The sequence below is a fragment of the Botryllus schlosseri genome, chromosome 15, assembly GCF_051294905.1.
Source record: "Botryllus schlosseri isolate E-star chromosome 15, Bs_hap1, whole genome shotgun sequence".
In the NCBI taxonomy this organism is placed as follows: Eukaryota; Metazoa; Chordata; class Ascidiacea; order Stolidobranchia; family Styelidae; genus Botryllus; species Botryllus schlosseri.
Window position 1 is genome coordinate 16,214,525 of NC_137250.1, and position 18,198 is coordinate 16,232,722.

General features: G+C 40.4%; 3 protein-coding genes across 3 annotated transcripts; all 3 read left to right on the forward strand.

The window, feature by feature from the left end:
* Nucleotides 1-250: 250 nt before the first annotated feature.
* Nucleotides 251-3,806, forward strand: LOC145456822 (uncharacterized). Its single transcript, XM_080334944.1, has 3 exons — nt 251-507; nt 613-765; nt 2,843-3,806. The coding sequence occupies exons 1-3, from the start codon at nt 291-293 to the stop codon at nt 3,115-3,117; spliced, it is 645 nt and encodes a 214-aa protein (XP_080191070.1). The 5' UTR covers nt 251-290; the 3' UTR covers nt 3,118-3,806.
* A 48-nt stretch (nt 3,807-3,854) lies between these two features.
* On the forward strand, nt 3,855-9,987 carry LOC145456824 (uncharacterized). The gene is made up of 3 exons (XM_080334946.1): nt 3,855-4,065; nt 7,280-7,432; nt 7,507-9,987. Exons 1-3 carry the CDS (start codon nt 3,855-3,857, stop codon nt 7,713-7,715), a joined length of 573 nt encoding a protein of 190 aa, XP_080191072.1. The 3' UTR covers nt 7,716-9,987.
* Nucleotides 9,988-12,603: 2,616 nt separating this feature from the next.
* Nucleotides 12,604-17,313, forward strand: LOC145456823 (uncharacterized). Its single transcript, XM_080334945.1, has 3 exons — nt 12,604-12,836; nt 13,471-13,623; nt 17,048-17,313. Exons 1-3 carry the CDS (start codon nt 12,617-12,619, stop codon nt 17,248-17,250), a joined length of 576 nt encoding a protein of 191 aa, XP_080191071.1. The 5' UTR covers nt 12,604-12,616; the 3' UTR covers nt 17,251-17,313.
* Nucleotides 17,314-18,198: the final 885 nt, after the last annotated feature.

Sequence of the window (18,198 nt, forward strand, 5' to 3'; positions counted from 1 at the left end):
CCAAGGCTGTGTTTTCCCGATAAACGAAAACCTAATAGCCATCGGAAAGCTGTCATCCATTTTCAGGCAGTCTCAGCGATAGCGGGCATAATGAATTTGCAACTATCTGAGTAAAGTTATCGAACATACTGGTGATTCTAATATCTGTCGCCGAATCAACGACGTCACGGATTACCTGAACAGCCGACGTAAATTACTGGAAGTTCGGCAACTGGATCTCGTCTATAAAGCAAAATTTTATATCCTGCAGATTGTTTGTTACGCTATATAGAAGCAACAGCTACCATAGCATGGGTTTATTTCATTTCGGAAGCGCTGGAGGCCTTGGATTTGCGTTGCTCTTTGAAATCATTGCGTTGTCCACACCGGGATGGGTTTATGTAACCACCAACACCACCATGTTGAACACCACTGGATTACCTCCATACTCGTATTACAGCGTGGTTAAATCCGGTGCTTTTGGACTGTTCCACAGTGAACCCGCGCTAGATACGGAATACGGACTGTGTAAGTCGACATGAAGATCCTATGCATGTATTGTATATAGCCTATCGCCACGCGTTCTTTGCTACAAGTGCATGTAATTGAAATGCGTTTCCTATGTTTTGGCAGATTTGGGAGGTACTGCTATCGCCTCATGCGCCTGCCTGCTATGCATCGGTATGGGGTACCTGTCGGTCGGTATAGCGGCAAATCTATACAGCGGAAATTTTATGGAAGAAAAGAAACTGGGAAAGGTTGGCGGTATCATGGGAATTGCGGCAGGTAATACTCCGGGTCCTGTGGGTTCGGTCCGGAATTAGTCATATAATTTTTCGTAAGACAAAGCCAAGTTATTTTGCAATTTTCCATGTGATTTTGAGAATTTTTCGAGTTTAGGCTCCATGAAAATATTTATATGAGAGCTGAAGCTATAACAAGGGTCACCATATTTTGGGATCCAGTAAGAAGGAAAATGTAAACTTAGATTACCGGACTACAAAACTTGTGATTAAAATTTTTACGGGAAATCCTTTCACGTTGACTATAAGAGGTCATTTATCCAGCCCTACTCTCGAACAACTAGCCCAAACGTACGCATTGCAGATTCGACGTCATTTCTGGCCTTTTTTAGTTGAGCCTGTCCATCAGCCTGGCTGTCAAAGCTATATAGGAAGACGTATTCACAAAAAGTAGGATATTTAGGCGTCGCCAGAGGACATATTGTAACCCTACTATAAAGCATATTGATGTAAGAATTTGATAATGATTTCATTGATCATGATTTGTCTGAGGCAGTATAAAACTATATTACTTAGTAAAGAAGTGCTACAAATACCATTTCGAACACGTCTTCGCCTCCGAATAACGCACTATAATTAGGGTTACACTACGTCCCCTTTTTTAAAAGGAATTGTCCTCTTTTTTTTAAAAATTGAAAGTGTCCTCGAAGGACGCCTAAATTTCCTATTTTTTGGAAATTTGTCCTATCTTTTCAAAAAAAGTATTCAAATGGCACGAAAATGTCGACATCCAGGCAGAATTCGTATGCAGAATTGTAGAAAAGGGGGTAATGTGGGATTCGATAAAAATGACGACCCACAAAAGTATCGTTAAAAAGTGTGTTACGACTTTTTTTCAGTCAAGACAGTACTATCGGTCGAAAAATTTGCAAAATCACCAGTTTTCCTCTCCGGTGCTGGAGCTTTCAAATTGTCCTCTTTTTAAGATCTCAAAATATTGCAACCCAAACTATATTACCATTGTAATACATTGCGATAACTAATATGGTCACATTCAATAGGATGGTGTATGAGTAGGGCCGGGCACAATGATTCGAGTACTCGAATCTGGATCAAGTATTAATTTTAATGATTCGAGTCGAGTAGTAAAAGACAATTTTTTCGAGTACTGAAATTTTACGCTCCTCGCCACTGAAAGGTAATTTATCAATGAGAATTATAGTTACGATACTAATTTTCACTGTTGCAACCTTGAAACCCTGATTGGAGGTATCGTAACATACGAAACGTATAGTACAAAGCTACGAAGGTTGCTGGACGTACATTTCCGACGTCATGATCATCCCACAACATTGCAATCAAGTGGAATGCAATCGGTATGGTCGAAAAATACCAAAGTATCTTTAATGTGATGGATAACAGAAATTATATTCTTTGCGATGGCATAAAGCCATAAACGGTACATATTTGAACATCGGCGTATTACATTCAGTTATGACGTCATAATGAGTGATACTCGATTACTCGACTCGACTCGAAGCATATTATGTGATTCCGAATCGAATCACTCAGGTACTCGATTTTGCCCATGCCTATGCATGAGCATCCAAATATTGGGTAACATGATGCAGCATTTGTGCAGTCCAGTCTATGAAAATCAATCTCGTCTCAACGTCAAACTTCATCGCAGATTTGGTTGGAATGGGCAAAATCGAATCACAGCCCATTCGCAACGGGCTCCAATATTGACGTCCGAATCAAATCGAATGACTACTTTTGAAACTATTTTAAGTTAATTGAATTATAACTCCTGTAGTATGTCAAAGCGTTCAGGTCGTGCACTGCACCACGACTATCCGTGTTGCCCACGCTTTACACGCGACATCTTGTGGCTGACTTTCCAATAAAAAGTGCTGGCAACCAAGAATGTATTATTAACAGAGACAGAGATAATTAATACTAAGTACCCCCGATGTGTCCATTCCAGTTGATCTCTTTTCTAATCATGAGATTCGAATAAATGTGACTCATTCGAATCGAACGGTCGAATCAGCGATTTTTGTATTTTTCATTCCCAGTAATCTTCAACATTCAATATTAACTCTTTCTCGTCATGCTAGGAATATTCATCATGATCGGAATGGCCTGCTTCACCGGACTTATTTTCGACAACCCGTTCTACGAAAAGATTTCGAACGACCCAGATTGCTGCATGTACATGCCGTATTCCCAATACTGCAAAACTGGACAGCAGTCGCAGTTTCTCGATCGCCTGAATATTTCAAGTCGGCGCCCGACTTGCAGCATTGAATACAGCTGGGGTTACAGCTTCGCTTTCGGCTGGATGGTATTCTGCATCAGCACTATCTCGGGGGCTGTCGGCTTGCTCGGGTGAACTGTAATTTGAAACTCCCCTCGCGAGATAATTATGAAGCTGTTTCGCTGATTGTGTTTCGCTGATGGAGTTATTTTGTTTTGTGCCCGCCAAGAATTGGAAGATATTCTTTTGAATGTATCATTTTGTACTGATTGTATTATTTTAAGCACAAATGTGTTAGTGTCATCTAGCGTAAAGAATTCAACGCATTTTCCTCGACACGAATCAGTAACGAAATTAATAAAGTCGAGAAGTGTCGCAAAGATGTGATTCGTTTTACATGCTTATGCAGGCATAAAACTGCGTATATGCCACACATAAAAATTGTATACCTCTTCTCGTATTTTTGTTTCAACCCATGCAATGGTGAAGATTAATTGATCGCGATCATCATTAGCATTGCATGATATTCCGGCTGTTCGTTACATATCAGAGTTGATTTAATGCTCGCTAACCAATGTTAACAAAGTGTCTTAGATCAAAGTTTTAGATTTGTTTTGTAATTACCAGTATGCTCAATGTTTATTATCAATCGTAAATTATAATATTTGCCAACGTTACTATAGTAGGCATACATAACATACAACGGATTGACTTAAATTACGATTGATTCACCGTAACCAACTTGATAACTCAAGTGGAAAGTAATTCCTTAAGATTGCATCGTACAAAGGTTGAGGACTAATTACGCATTATTTTTCCGAGAATTTCAGGTTCTAGGACGGTAAAGCGTACCTAAAGCCAGTAGGGCAATAATGGGTTTATTCAGTTACGGAAGCTCTGGCGGATTGCTCCTCGCTTTAACGTGTACTATGACGTCACTCGCCACCCCTGGCTGGATATACGCTACGATATCAATTAGCAATCCACTGGCGGATGTAAGTCGCAGCTATTCTTTCGGATTGTTTTACAGTGAACCGCGTCTTATCACGTTTGGTCGATCCTACGCATATGGAGATGGGTTATGTAAGTATTTATGTCTCACGTCTATTCTTAGTTTCTCACACCTACACCTCTAACGTTATGAAGGCGGCATGTACTAGTTTACAACTTTATCAGGGAGTACTCGACTATATACGTAACTTCACAAAGTTGATTTTGTCCATGGGTGGCTTATTTAACAGTTAATCCGACGTGAGCACATTCGATTAACGCAAAATGACCAATGACATTACAATTATGTGCAATTTTCTAAAATGTATTCAGTTGCCGTGATACAGGGGCTCTTTCGAAGTCTTCATGACAACTTAACTCCTAAGAGTGATGCAAGCAAATTCTGAAACTACTTTCTACTGTACAAAATCCAGAGTTTAAAGCAGTGGTTCCCAACCTTTCTCGACTCATCGCCCCCTAATCAATCTCGACACAAATTCTGGCCTCCCTTATTCACGGATCCTAAAAAGAGTGTGATCGGGAAATTTATGCACATAACTCTGATCGCTGGTGAATTGACTGAAAAAATGCCATTTTCCGAGGTGGTAGGTGCTCGGATAACAGGTTTCCGCGTCTACTTTCCGCTTAGTAGACCTTATTTCGCATCACATGCAGGATGAGCGGTCTTCACCTGCATTTTTGGCCTTGTTAATTGAATAGATCTCACTGGACATTCGAACATTTTCGCCCCCTTGTTTCTCAAAATCGCCCCTGGGGATGGGGCGATATCGCCCACGATGGAAATCACTGGTCTAAGGAACCAGTAGTTTTGCTCAGAATACTGTTAAGCCATCTCATCCGCGTAAGCGGTGTCTTACAGAAAGCCTAGAAGTGAGTCGTGCTACTGGTCAGCAGATACGGAATCAAAAATAAGAAATATCGGCCTGGTGTAAATGACCATAGCAGTCGACAAGCACCATGAACACCACACAAACTAACAAACAAACAATACTGTTAAGCAGAATTGGAAGTATATAGTATAAAAACAGAATGATACTTGATTACTTAGCACAAGTAGTCAAAACCTAATTGAGTACTCGTTAAAAGTTGAAAGACTTATTCACCGACCATCCTCTACTTTTGGGCCTTATTATGGTTCATGTAATAGCCAGTGTTGGGATGACTCAAGTCAACTTTTTCGTATGAATTGAGTTGACTCGACTCACTTCGTAAAAATGACTTGACTTGACTTGGTGCTTCAAAAATGTGGATTGACTCGTGACTCGAAGCAAAATTTACGAGTCAATTTCAAGTCATCAACTAACGGTGTCGATTAAATCACTCTATCTCAATCATGTTTGGATTGTTCGTGACACGCCGGTGCGACTTGTCAAAGCAACCAATCTTTCATGGCTTGTATGTTTCACTGATCCTCCATTGTCACATCACAAATACATTGACCGCAAACGAAATGATCACAGCCTGCGTAAATTTACTAGTAGTAAATCAGGGGTCACCAACACGCGGCCCGCGAGGTCATATTTAGCGGCCCGCGACGTGATTTGAGATTTCGGAAGAAAGCTGAGAAAACCATTTTGAAATGCAGTTTCAAGTATTGTTGTTGTTGTTGTTGTTTCAAAATAAGCTATTCGCCTGTGCCCAACCTCACTATTCGTCACCAGCTAAAACGGCTTTGGATATGGCAACAGCATTCCATCGAGGGAGAATAATCCGCTGAAATGAATGGGCTGGGCATATTGCCTTGAAGTGCAATGTCCAAAACACTGCCAAGATCGAGACGCTTAGAAAACGGCATAGGGAAGTGGTTCACTGAAAGGCGCGCCCCTCTTGTGGGGGCGAGTGTGAAAGCATATGAAGGTGGCGCGGAGCTGCGGTCAACTGAAAATTTTTTCGCGCCCTGCGCGATTTACGTTCAATTTACCTTTTGTGTATGGTCCGGAATTCATTATATAGAATTCTCTCGTCAACAGTCAGAACCTTCCATGCCTTCAAACTATCCGTTTGGATTGCTAGCATTCTGGTGGCATTTTGTGATATGACGATAAGGGGAGCGAACGTTTTCAGTAGCATAAAGGGGGGCGTGTCGAAAAATGTTTGAGAACCACTGGCTTAGGGCTTCTCCACAAGATCAAGCTTTACGTGGAGATGGTATTTCAGCTAGTAACGTATCTCGTTAGCCCCAATATCGATTCCTTATTCGCTGAAAAACGTTTCCAGTATCGTGCACAGCTCAGAGGTCAAAATAAAATGAAATTAATGATAATGATTTTTTGTTGTATTTGTAATCCTTTGATAAAATATTACTTCTTTTGTGGTCACTACACCCATTGCCTAAATTAAGTAGCACGGCGTTGTACTGACGTAGAGTTTTAAAACGGTGGTTGCCTAGTTTATACCGATATTGAATTCATGCGGCCCGCGCCCGCTACGAAATTTGAAAAGTGGCCCGCGACCCGTCTTGTGTTGGCGACCCCTGTAGTACATTAATATAATAGCAATATATCTGTGTTTGTTAGACTACTCAGTGCATTTATTACACCGTGGTCGCCTTAATCAACTCTCTTGTATGATTTAAATAGAACGAATATAGTTTATGCGTTTATATTCTCGCGGATGTGTAGATGGGTTGTGTACTTCTCGAGGCTTGGTATTCGATCCTCTATTTTGGCTCACGTATTTCATTAGCGGTCCTGTGAGCGATACAACGCCATTTTGTTTGTATATTTAACCGTGTATTCGTTATTTGATTCAATATAGTTATAAATGGACAATCAATCTTTCTTCCAGACACCTACTAAAATGTAATGAGTTTGAATCATAACCCATACTTCGAAAATTCAATTTGACTTGAATTGTGACTTGACTCGTGACTTGACTTGGCTGGACTCGACTTGACCCGAGTCACCTCCAAAAAACGAGTGACTTGGCTCGACTCGAGTTATCTTCGAAAATCGATTGACTTGACTTGACTCTAGTCAAAATGGTAAATGACTCGAGATGACTCGTGACTCGAAGGTAATGACTTGATCCCAAAACTGGTAATAGCCTATCAGACTCAGGCCCATAGTTAATAGCAAATCCAATACATGTCTACCGCTCTTCTTAATATCTTACATCTTGTGTTATTTACACACTATATTTAGAGCAATGTTGAACCGGATAACATTTTGAGAAATAGGCCTGTTACAGAATTAGCGATCGTGTTGGAATGTATAAACAACACAAAACCGCCGACTTTTACGTTAACAAATCAGAATGCTGTGGTCGTAATGTATCCATGTTATAGACATTTCGTCGGATGCAATGTCAGTCTGCACGTGCTGCTTATGCGTCGGCCTAAGCTATATCAGCGTGGGCGTACTAGCCACCAGCCTTCGGGGAAATCTCATTCAAAACAAGCGACTGGGTAAAGTGGGAGCGATCATGGGACTCATAGCAGGTCGGCTATCGCACAAAATCCTGTTTAGTATTTCAGCCTGGGGTTGATCGCTAACTATCATTCTACGTTGTCAGGAACGGTGATGGCGATTGGGATGGGAACATTCACTGGGCTTACTCTATCATGCCCTTTTTACAAGAATGTTATTCTCGACGGCCCGTCACTTTCTACCTACTCTTGGGGATACAGCTTTGGTTTGGGTTGGGCCGGAGTTGCACTGAGTTGGATATCTGGGATTGTCGGTCTCTTAGATAAGCCGACTCCAATCGTTCATCCTACGTAAAATGTTGCGCTGCCAGTTAACGGTAATGATTGCAAGAGTGCAATGCGCAGAGGGGGCCGGTCTAACACCGCATCATTTAATAAAACAAAGGGAACATAGAAGAATGCCAACTTGTGTCGTCGCGCCGCGCGAGTTAAGAATCGCTACTATAGTGTTCTGTGAATGTATATGTAATCGGCCAATGCTTGTACTTTTATCAATTGCACAGCTCGCGAATAAAGGTGCTGTAATAAACTGTATACATAGTACACTATCTAGAGTTGGTCTGTAATGAAGTAAACTGTTTTTCCGGAGTAATTTACCGAGGTAAACATTACACACTTGTTCAATTTACTTATGTGCTACTTTCACTTCTACGTAACAGAAATTTCGGCAAAACTAATTTCTACAATTTGCATTTTGAAGAGCGTCTTGGAGGTACAGAACTACAATATACAATTGAATAGTATATTCAAATTGAAGTGAACCCGAATATTCTCGTCAGGGGTAATCGTCAGCAACTATAGCAGAGAATTGGAAAGAATATTATCAGGGGTGTCAAACATACGGCCCGTGGGTCGCATTCGGCCCGCCAGACGATTTCATCCGGCCCGCGAAGCAATTCAAAGTAGATTGAATTCTTTTAATATATATTTTCCAGCACATTTGTAACAAATGTTGAGATATTTTGCGGGAAATACTTCCATATTTATAATGTCCATTACCCGACTACAGCGCTGTGGTTTCACTCTAGTTACGACTACATTACAGTAACAAGTCGGTGAAATCAACATCCAATTTCAAGAAGGCAAAAAGTGAACACTAAGTTCGTAGTTTTATACAAATATGGACCAAAAAGGTAGCGAAAACGCCAACGCGCAGCCGTTATAGACAGGGAAAATATATTAGTTGCACAAATATATCATTGAAAGATCTATGGTCGCACTGCTGTGTCAATTTCGACCCAATATATCCCCAGACATCAGAGAAACCGGACCCGCGGTTTAATAATAATAAACCTAACTCCAACGTCCGCGTTTCCAATTAAATATCTTGTATTCCTCGCAACCTATATGCAGGACTAACGCCAGACTACGACTAAATCAATTCGAGCATAGAATATGGCTACTATCTTCATTAACGCCACTATTTAAGCAGTTCTTAACTGTATTCAACTGGCAATCATCGTATTTTAGCCAATTATATTGTTCGAGAATAGAGGTTTTGCGACTTGCTACTCCTACTTGCAAAACCAATCTGCGTATTATCTATATGTGTTTTTAACGTATTCAAGTGAAAAGCAAGAGCATGAGGTAACATTTTGGAATCAGTTGACTTGTCGGCCCGCGAGCGATTTGAAGGCTTGAATCCGGTCAGCGACGTAATTTGAGTTTGACACCCCTGTTGTATATCAACAATGTACATTGTTCTTTCCAATTCCCTACTTAATACTGACGATTACCCCTGACGAGTGTCAGCCGAAAATATTCGGGTTCATTTCAATATGAATATTCTATTCAATTTGCATTTTGTACAGAGTACAAAGTAATGTTGGGATATGCTTTAATTGCTTTAATGAGTGTAATTATCATGGTAAATAAATGTATATTTTCTGAGATTGCACGAATATGTAGCTTCATTGGAGGTTTTACGTTAGTCGCTAATATTCACTCTTCAATTTCTAAAGTGTAACTTTCGATCGACTGCTGAGAGTAAGGGAATCCACGAATTCTAATAACTTACTATAGCACCTTTAAGATCTTCACTACATGAAGTAGCCTAGTTCTTAAAGGTATCGGAAACCTGTACTTCTACTTGTAATTCAGCGATATTTATACTTCTATTAAAGTAGCAACAAACGTTCTTCCATACGTTGGCCTTTCGTCGTCAAGGAATCGGTGCGGTACAATAGAAGTTTTCGTAATTAGTACCGCGTATAGCAGGGGCGGGAAACTTCTCCAGTCGGCGGGCCGGATTGCTGAATCGATACATTAGTCGCCCATTTATCCACAAATACAAAGAATTAATCGTGTTTATTGAATGTATTTTAAAGACAGAAATGTCATTTCGAAGCCATTTCTCACCGATAATGACGAAAACAATGTGGATTTAGAAAAGCATTGCCATACAGCCGCGGCCATGACTACTTCTCTCCGATCAATTACCACACGGTGCAATCCATAATTAAGATTTCCATGCGTTCGATAAGCCCGGTACCCCAAATTTACCAATATATCAATTCATTAGGGTTGAGTACATGGTAATTGCCGATACTTACGCGTAAGCTCTACTCTAGCCCGCTGCGTACACACGTATGTAATAAGACTAATAAGTAATAATATACAGCACCGGTAGGGCACTGCAAAATTATCGGTTCGCAATGCTTTATCTTCTATGGCACAATGCTATACACATTTGGATTGACATTTTCCTAAGTGTAGTAGCAGAGGGCATAAAATAGTTACGCTCCCAATGCAGTAATCAAAAGTGTAGTCCTAATTAAGTTTTATAGCGTGAAATATACTACCTATATGTATCTTGGACATAAATGTAACCATATCAAAATGCAATGGTGTGGTCACGGGCGAAAGGCTCCAAAGCCCCATCCGATTTTCCGACTTGAGCATTGTGACCAATGTTACCTCTAAGCTGCGCACGTGCGCGAATGCGCAGTGCTTACAAGAAAATCTACGTTGCGCACAAAATATTCGAAGTGATGACCTTTCTTTAGTCGTTGCGCACTGTTGTCCAAGGATCTGCGCAGTGAGTTGGTGAGTGTGCGCAGACTCGTCAAAAATTAAAGGGAGCATTGATTGTGTCACCATTCGTTTTCACTACGTCGCAATGGATATTTGATGTGTCACGTCATGACATCACCGACATGAAATATCAATTAATTAGGGCGAAGAGAGTAGTTAAAACCAATGTATTATTTACGAGAGTACAGATAGATGGCAAAAGGAGTTCATGTACTTTTGTACTATATCTAAAAATAGTATATTGAGCTTAAGCGCTCTCTTCGTCCTGATTTTTCGAAACTGCGTGCCTATGAGCAATGACGTCATGTTTTGATACGATTGTTGATATACAATGTTCTTTCCAATTCTCTTCTAGTTGCTGTCGAATACCCCTGGCGAGTGTAAGCCGAGACTGTTCGGGTTTATTTCAATATGAATAAAGAATATATACTGTTCGATTCAAATAGATTGGCGTAGCAATTTGCTGCGCAGTAGATCACATAGCTAAGGTAAGCAACACAACTGCCTTAAACAACCGATCGACATTTAAAAATCCTCCGCAGGAAATATGAAGGATTACGGTGCGGTTCGATAAAAATGTCGCAATGTCGTTTCGAGTCGTACTTGGAGGAAAAACTTGCAGTCATTTTGTAGCCTATACAGTATACTCTATACACAGACGGGGAAGCGAGTGGCGCAGTTGGTGAAACACTGCAGTCATGACACCATTGGTTGCTGGTTCGAGTCTCGGCTCTGGCATCTTTTTATGTGTCGGAGGTTTATCTGGGCTCCTCATCGCCGACCTCACTGCTTGAGCGGTGTCTTACGAAAAGCCCAGACGGACAAAGTGAAGTCGAGCTTTGAATAATCGACAGCAACAGATACTGAAGTGCGGACGCACGGAAGAGAGAGTGAAAGATGGTGAATGCGTGCGAGACTGGAAGTCGTCCGCGAAGCGTACGAAAGTGAAAAAGACAAACGAACTTTACAAAATTCATGTTCTGGGCACAAATGACCAAATAGGTTGTCCTGTTACCAAATCTGGTTCTCTGTTACCAATTAGAGGCCACGCACATGCCGGCTTGATACTTGTGGGTTGCGATTCCTCAATGCGGTCCGCACGGTTCTCGCATGCTTGTAGTCTTCTAAGCAGAGACTGCGACTACATCTACACTATGTTCCATATACCACAAGTGTTCGGGGCCGCATGTTTTAGTGGAAATCTGGAGCCGGTATGCTGACAGGCAGGTAGGTCCATTGACATCATCGTGACTCTCATATACTCCCCGGGTTTGATATAATTAATGACCCAGAAACATGGTAACGGTAAGTGTTTGCATACTTTGTGTTTGTTTTGTCATTAGGAATAGTCTTGGAATTTACCAATATGATATGTCAATAGTATGGCAGAATCATGATTTATTGTATTGTATCGATTATACAATCATCAACACTTTTTTTAATTCATCTTTGAATATATATGAAATGTAGGCTAACTAATGAATCGAAAATCATTGATGGGAGAAATTTGAAATGCTATTTATGATTTCAATATTGCTAGACAGATAACTTCACTTGTGGTCGTTAATTTACTGCGAGACACAAGGTAGCGCCACGCTTTTAATTTATCGCGTGTTGATGCGAGTGCAAATATCGTAGCCATGACAATCACGATTGGACCTTATAAAAATGTCAGACTTGCGTCTGTGATTGACGATTCCCACTATTAGTTTATTTTTCTTGGAAGGAATTCGAAATGTTGACTTTCCTTGTTACCTTAGAGAGGGCGTGTACGCAAACGCCAAACTGCATTACCATTTCAAACGTCGGGCAAGGGACGGCCAGGACTGTAGATGAAGCTGCTTACAAAGATACGACTAAAGTACTGATAATAATTGATATTCATTGCATGATCGATATCGTCCGTTATCGGAATTTAACTGGGAGCCATCAACAAAAGCATTGCCGTAGACCAATTATACTGATTAATAAAGCGTATACCACATAGTACATATTTTGTTTATTAGGACGCCAATTGTGGAGTTACAGTAACTTACGCGACCTATTCGTATTAGTAGCATCGCTATCGCGCGTATGATGAGCCTATATAGGTCTATTTCGGGGGATTTATATGCGACTTGAAACGAATTGAGCTTAAAATCTGTTTCAGAATATAGATAGACAATGGGCCTGTTTCATTTTGGAAGTGCGGGCGGATTAGGAATTGCGCTGATTTGCGTGCTCGTTTCGTTGTCAACTCCAGGATGGGTTTACGTTACCATCCTGCCAACTGCAGCCGGAGTTACGCCCGATTATTCGGAGTCGTCGATTGCATGCGGTCTGTTTTACAGTGAACCGCAACTGAACAATTTTGGCGGTAATATGGATTACGGAAATGGACTGTGTGAGTATACAATATTTAGGTTTTATAGATAAATAAGGACGTTGCAATATTGTCACGGAATATGCAAGAAAATGTTAGACAACGAAACGATTAACTCGAATGAACGTATTAATTGAGATGGTTGGTGTTGCTAAAGTCAATTCACTTTGGCACCGACTATAGGGGAGTGTTCCTTAAACTTGTTAACATTTTGATCGCTCCTAGCCTATGATATTTCAAAACATTTTCCGTCCTATCTTTCCACAATGTGTGGCGATACTAAATCAAATTGTTTTGATAGGAATTAATTTCAATGCGTTTACAACTTACGTGTTAAATGCACGAATTACGAACAGCCTTGAAAGCCGTGTTGGGTGAGGAAATTTATGACGCGACGAGGATTCAAATCTTCGAGAGAAGTCGCAAAGCAAAGCATTCGGAACATATTAACCGCACGGAGAACTCACCACGACATCAATTTTGACACTTTATTTATTGCTTGATTATATTTTCAAGTTATTCGATATTCCATATGGTTACAATACCATCAGCGCAAATATCGCAGACAATCGTCGGCATGCACTTAATTGCCGCCATGATGACCTGGCCAACGACCCAAAACTATTCCACTTTTTCTATTCGCACTGTTTCACAGACATAACTTCTACGCAAACCTCGGTGTGTATTTGCTGCATGTGCGTTAGCCTGGGCTTCCTCGTAGTCGGCATAATGGCTAATTCATTCACTGGTAATTTCATCCGCGAAAGACGACTAGCTAAAGTCGGCGGAATTATGGGACTCGTCGCTGGTAAGAATATTTTTTGTCTGATTTTAAATCAGCAATGTTTCAACGTAGCGTTCTAAGTGGTGTGGACAGGGACATAGCGAGATTGAACGGCTCACTGCATTTGGGTTACGTCATACTTTCATTTTGGCCAAAGGCAATAGGCGTTTTGCAGGACTTCGATCACGTGACTAGATACGCATAGCAACCACAAATTGGTTAGCAAGCTACAGTGCTAAATATCGCATAGTGTACTGTTGATTTCTGGTTGTAAACGTTTCGGAAATTTGTTGTAGAAGTCATCAGAGATTTACCTATGCTAGATGTCAATCCCGTACAAAGCACATAGAATGATATCGTCAGAATTACGCAGAAATCCGTCGTTAACGTAGCCGTATTTCGGATACAGTATATTATCGTTTTCGGGCTGTAAACGTTCGCAAGTGTCATGGAGATGCGCAAGGATTCAAATATGTTGGATGTCTTTGATTCATGAACTATGTAACCTCCTTGCGTCAAAATGATCGACATTGTAGCCGTTATTTGGTAGTCAACTATGATTTCATGACACAAAATTCGACATTGCAGGACATTGACTGCATGATATTTATTGCAGCATTAAGTTAGGTGTGGATAGTATAGTATACTATACTATAGTTGTATTGTAGTGGTAGTTGGTAATCATTTCAGCATTTCGATGATTGATATCGATTGCAATATATATATAGGATACCGCCTAGAGACAATGACTGCCAGTGCCAGTACGTTGATGTGTTATGAATTCATGCAATGTGCTACATACCATATATATATTAAACATCCTATGCTATTGTATGGCTTCTCAGTTGAACAATTTAAAATATTTAGACCTCTACACCTATATTACAAGTTATTGATCATTCTGTCATGCTGCCAAGTGCCACTACCCGAAGAAAAATGATCATCAGCTCCAATTGAGGGTGCAACAAACTGTCCCGAGGCCTGGATTACTTGATTGATTGCCTGGATTGGATTACTTCACTCTATGGCACAGTGCAAATATCTTGAGTTTCAAGACATGGCTATACCACATGTATACGAATTAATGATCTGACGAATTATCCCAAGAGAGCCGAACGTAGGCAACTAAGAAATTGATGATGCCCTCGTCAAGAATTCAGCCTGGAGCCAATTATTATCACCACATAAAATTCGGTCATGCGGTAGAAGGCAGCGTGGTTTCATGCCAACAGAAAATGTCAGCAGATGATCTGACCACTGACTAACTGTCCTGAACTTCTTTCCCGATGTTGATGTCTGCTTTGAAAATGATATTTCATTTGTGTACAGCAAGACAAGCGCTCTTCCGTGGATGCTATATGTCTAGACAAGTGGCTATGGAGGTAGAGGAAAATACATAGGCATAAGAGTCTCGGCAGTTATTGAACTTGATAAGGTTAACATGCATTTTTCTTCAACTATTTCTTATGCTCTGGGTATCAAATGCACAAAGATTAATAAATTGCACTTCTTTGCAAGTTTATTTGTAAATTCAATGAATCAAAGAATATCATAAGTTCAGAATATTACGGAGTCAATGCAAAAGAAACAATGTTAGTCGTCTTTAGAGGATGTTTCTAAGTTGGTTGAACCAATACACAGACGGGGTCAGCAACGAAGTACTATTTTACCCGAGTACTAGCGTCATTATGAGTTTAGGCTACTTCCACTTCTTCTTGACACTTTTTAGGTAGTACTTTTTTGTCAGGTTTGGGATTTTGTCAACTAGAAAGTAGCTTTGGCGCATGATTGCATCCCTTCAAGCGTGAGGTTGTCATAACAACTGTGCAAAATAGCCCCAGTACCACGGTAACTAAATTAATTTTTGAAAATTGCACCTATTTGTGGTGTCATCACCCTTTTGCGTTGATCAAGAAGATGCTACATGCAATGTTTACAATTGTCCCATGGCATCAATTTCTAAAACTAGGTGACCCTCAACCAAATCTACTTCATGTAACGAATTTCTTGACTACTTTCCAGAAATTCATTTCTACTTCCACTTGAAGTACTTTGGACATGTTCTGGAAGTAATTAGTGCTACTTGTACTGGAGTATAAATTAAGGCATTACTTCTACTCGGTTCCCAACAATGACCACGTTGACCACCTCTGGGTATAGGATGACCGATCTTGTCACTGCGTTTGAGCTGCTCTAAGAGTTATTTGATAGTTATTTCCCTTAGTTCGCTAAATAGCACACATATGTGACATCAACTATTTATCAAAATCGCGTGTGAGTTGCCAAATCCACTTTAATTGCAGTTGCGAAGTAGTGCTAATAAAATCGGCATTGTATAAGGCAACAATAAAGTGCACTGCTTTGCTTAGTCTTGATGGCAGGTTCTCCCAAAAGATACTTCCGATGTGTTCAGCGACATTTGTTTTATAGAAGCACGCCAGCACCCAAACCAGCAGACAGTATATCCTGATCCTTGCGGGTCCCGGCTGCTTCAGTCATATCATCCATCCAAAATCAGGCTCCACAACAGACAAATAGTACTGCTTGAACTAACAAATACTCTTACCAGAATATAAACCAATCGCTTTACTTCAAATGCATAAATTTAAGTAAATATGATCAGAGTTGAGGACCGTAATACGACTACGTTACCGATGGATTTTTGCGTAATTCTGACGATATCATTCTAAATGCTTTGTACAGGATTGACATCTAGCATAGGTGGATCTCTGATGACTTCTACAACAAATTTCCGAAACGTTTACAACCAGAAATCAACAGTACACTATGCGATATTCAGCACTGAAGCAGGTGCGCTAGAAAGTAGCTTGCTAACCAATTTGCGGTTGCTATGCGTATCTAGTCACGTGATCGCAGTCCTTCAAAAGGCCTATTTTACGGCCATTTTTGACCGGCTTGCCGAGCGGTAAAATATGGTAAAATATGCAGGTATCAATGGAAAGCTGCTGCTGTACTGATTACGAGAATATAAATTATATTCTGCTCATGGTCATGGGACCCCACCAAAATCAGCCTCGAATTTTGCATTGTGTGACGCAACATTGCTGTCAGTCTCTTTCTCCCTGAGCTGCAGTCTCGTTTTGCCTGACAGAATTGTTGCGTCACAGTGCCAAAGTCGATCACAGTGCATAAATCCGAGACTGATTTTGGGGGGGTTCCACGGCCATGATCGGAATAAAATTTATATTTTCGTAATCAATACAGCAGCAGCTTTCCATTGACACCCATTCTATCAAACTTAGCGCTCGGCAAATCGGTCAAAAACGGCTGTAAAATTGCCTTTGGCCAAATTGAAAGTATGAAGTAGTCCCAAATGCCGTGAGCCGTTCAATTTGGGACAATATGGTTTCAACATCGCCTTCAACTAGATCATTATTTCAATCACTTTTTTCTGCTATTTCAAGTGTGAACGTTGTCTTGATTTTAGGAATTTTCCTTCTTATCGGAATGTCTGTCTTCACGGGATTGGCGCTGTCCACTCCGTTTTACCGGGACTTCGTGTTTGGCGATCACGATTTCGTAACCATATCGTGGGGATACAGCTTCGCTTTCGGGTGGACAGCGACTGCCATTAGCCTGCTCTCTGGAGTCGTTGGTCTTCTTGGGAATTCTGATGGCATGTCTAAATGAAGAGGATGAAAAAATAAATCGAAATTAGTGCTTGTATGATAAATGAAATTATGCACGCGCCGGCGAGAGAGTTATATTCGGAGGTTTAGGGAGTCAGCAGTGATATCACCAATGATCAGATATACTTGAGAGCAAACAGAGATTCAAAGGTCATTTATTTCAAGGGAAAGATTATTGTCCCATGCTATATATGTCATTGTACAATGCATCATTCGTCCGGAATGGATGTTCTGATGATGATGACCGCATACCGTAAAATGCTGCACAACGATGTAGTCCTGGTCAAAGATATATTTTTTAACCGTTAAGATATGGCTCGGAAGCCTTTTTTCATCATGGAGCCGTATATTCAACTTGTATTTTAAATTTTCAATGTCAATTCACTGCAACGTCACAATGAAAGATTCGTAACGTCGAGGCTAAAATTAAGACTGCTAAAAACATGCTTAAACAAGGTCATGTTTAAGACATGCTTGTATTGAATTGATCTTTGTTTCAAATATAACCCTATAGTAGCGCAGTTCAGACGACTATCTCAGTTTCGATCACATCTCCGGCCTATCCACGAGATCCTGTCACGTATAAATCACCAGTTTATAGATATAGACCGTCACTTCGGGTTCCAGTAAAGATCATTTTGCCCCTGAATAAAATCGATTTTAATCGAATAAATAATTCAAATAATGAATTTTTTAATTTTTTTTCTACTTATAATAACAACCACACGAACAAAAGAAAATAGGATGAATATCTACCTTGTCAATCAAGATGATGAAGGATAACGCTGAAAATTTGATAATGTGGGGTTGTGAATCATCATACACATAGCTGAAAACGCTTAACCTATGTGGTAATGATAGATCGCTACAATCATTACTGATCTGTTCTAGTAGCGAGGAAACATGTTGTGTCAAATCGAGAAAATCCATAAGAGTTTTGCAACGATTA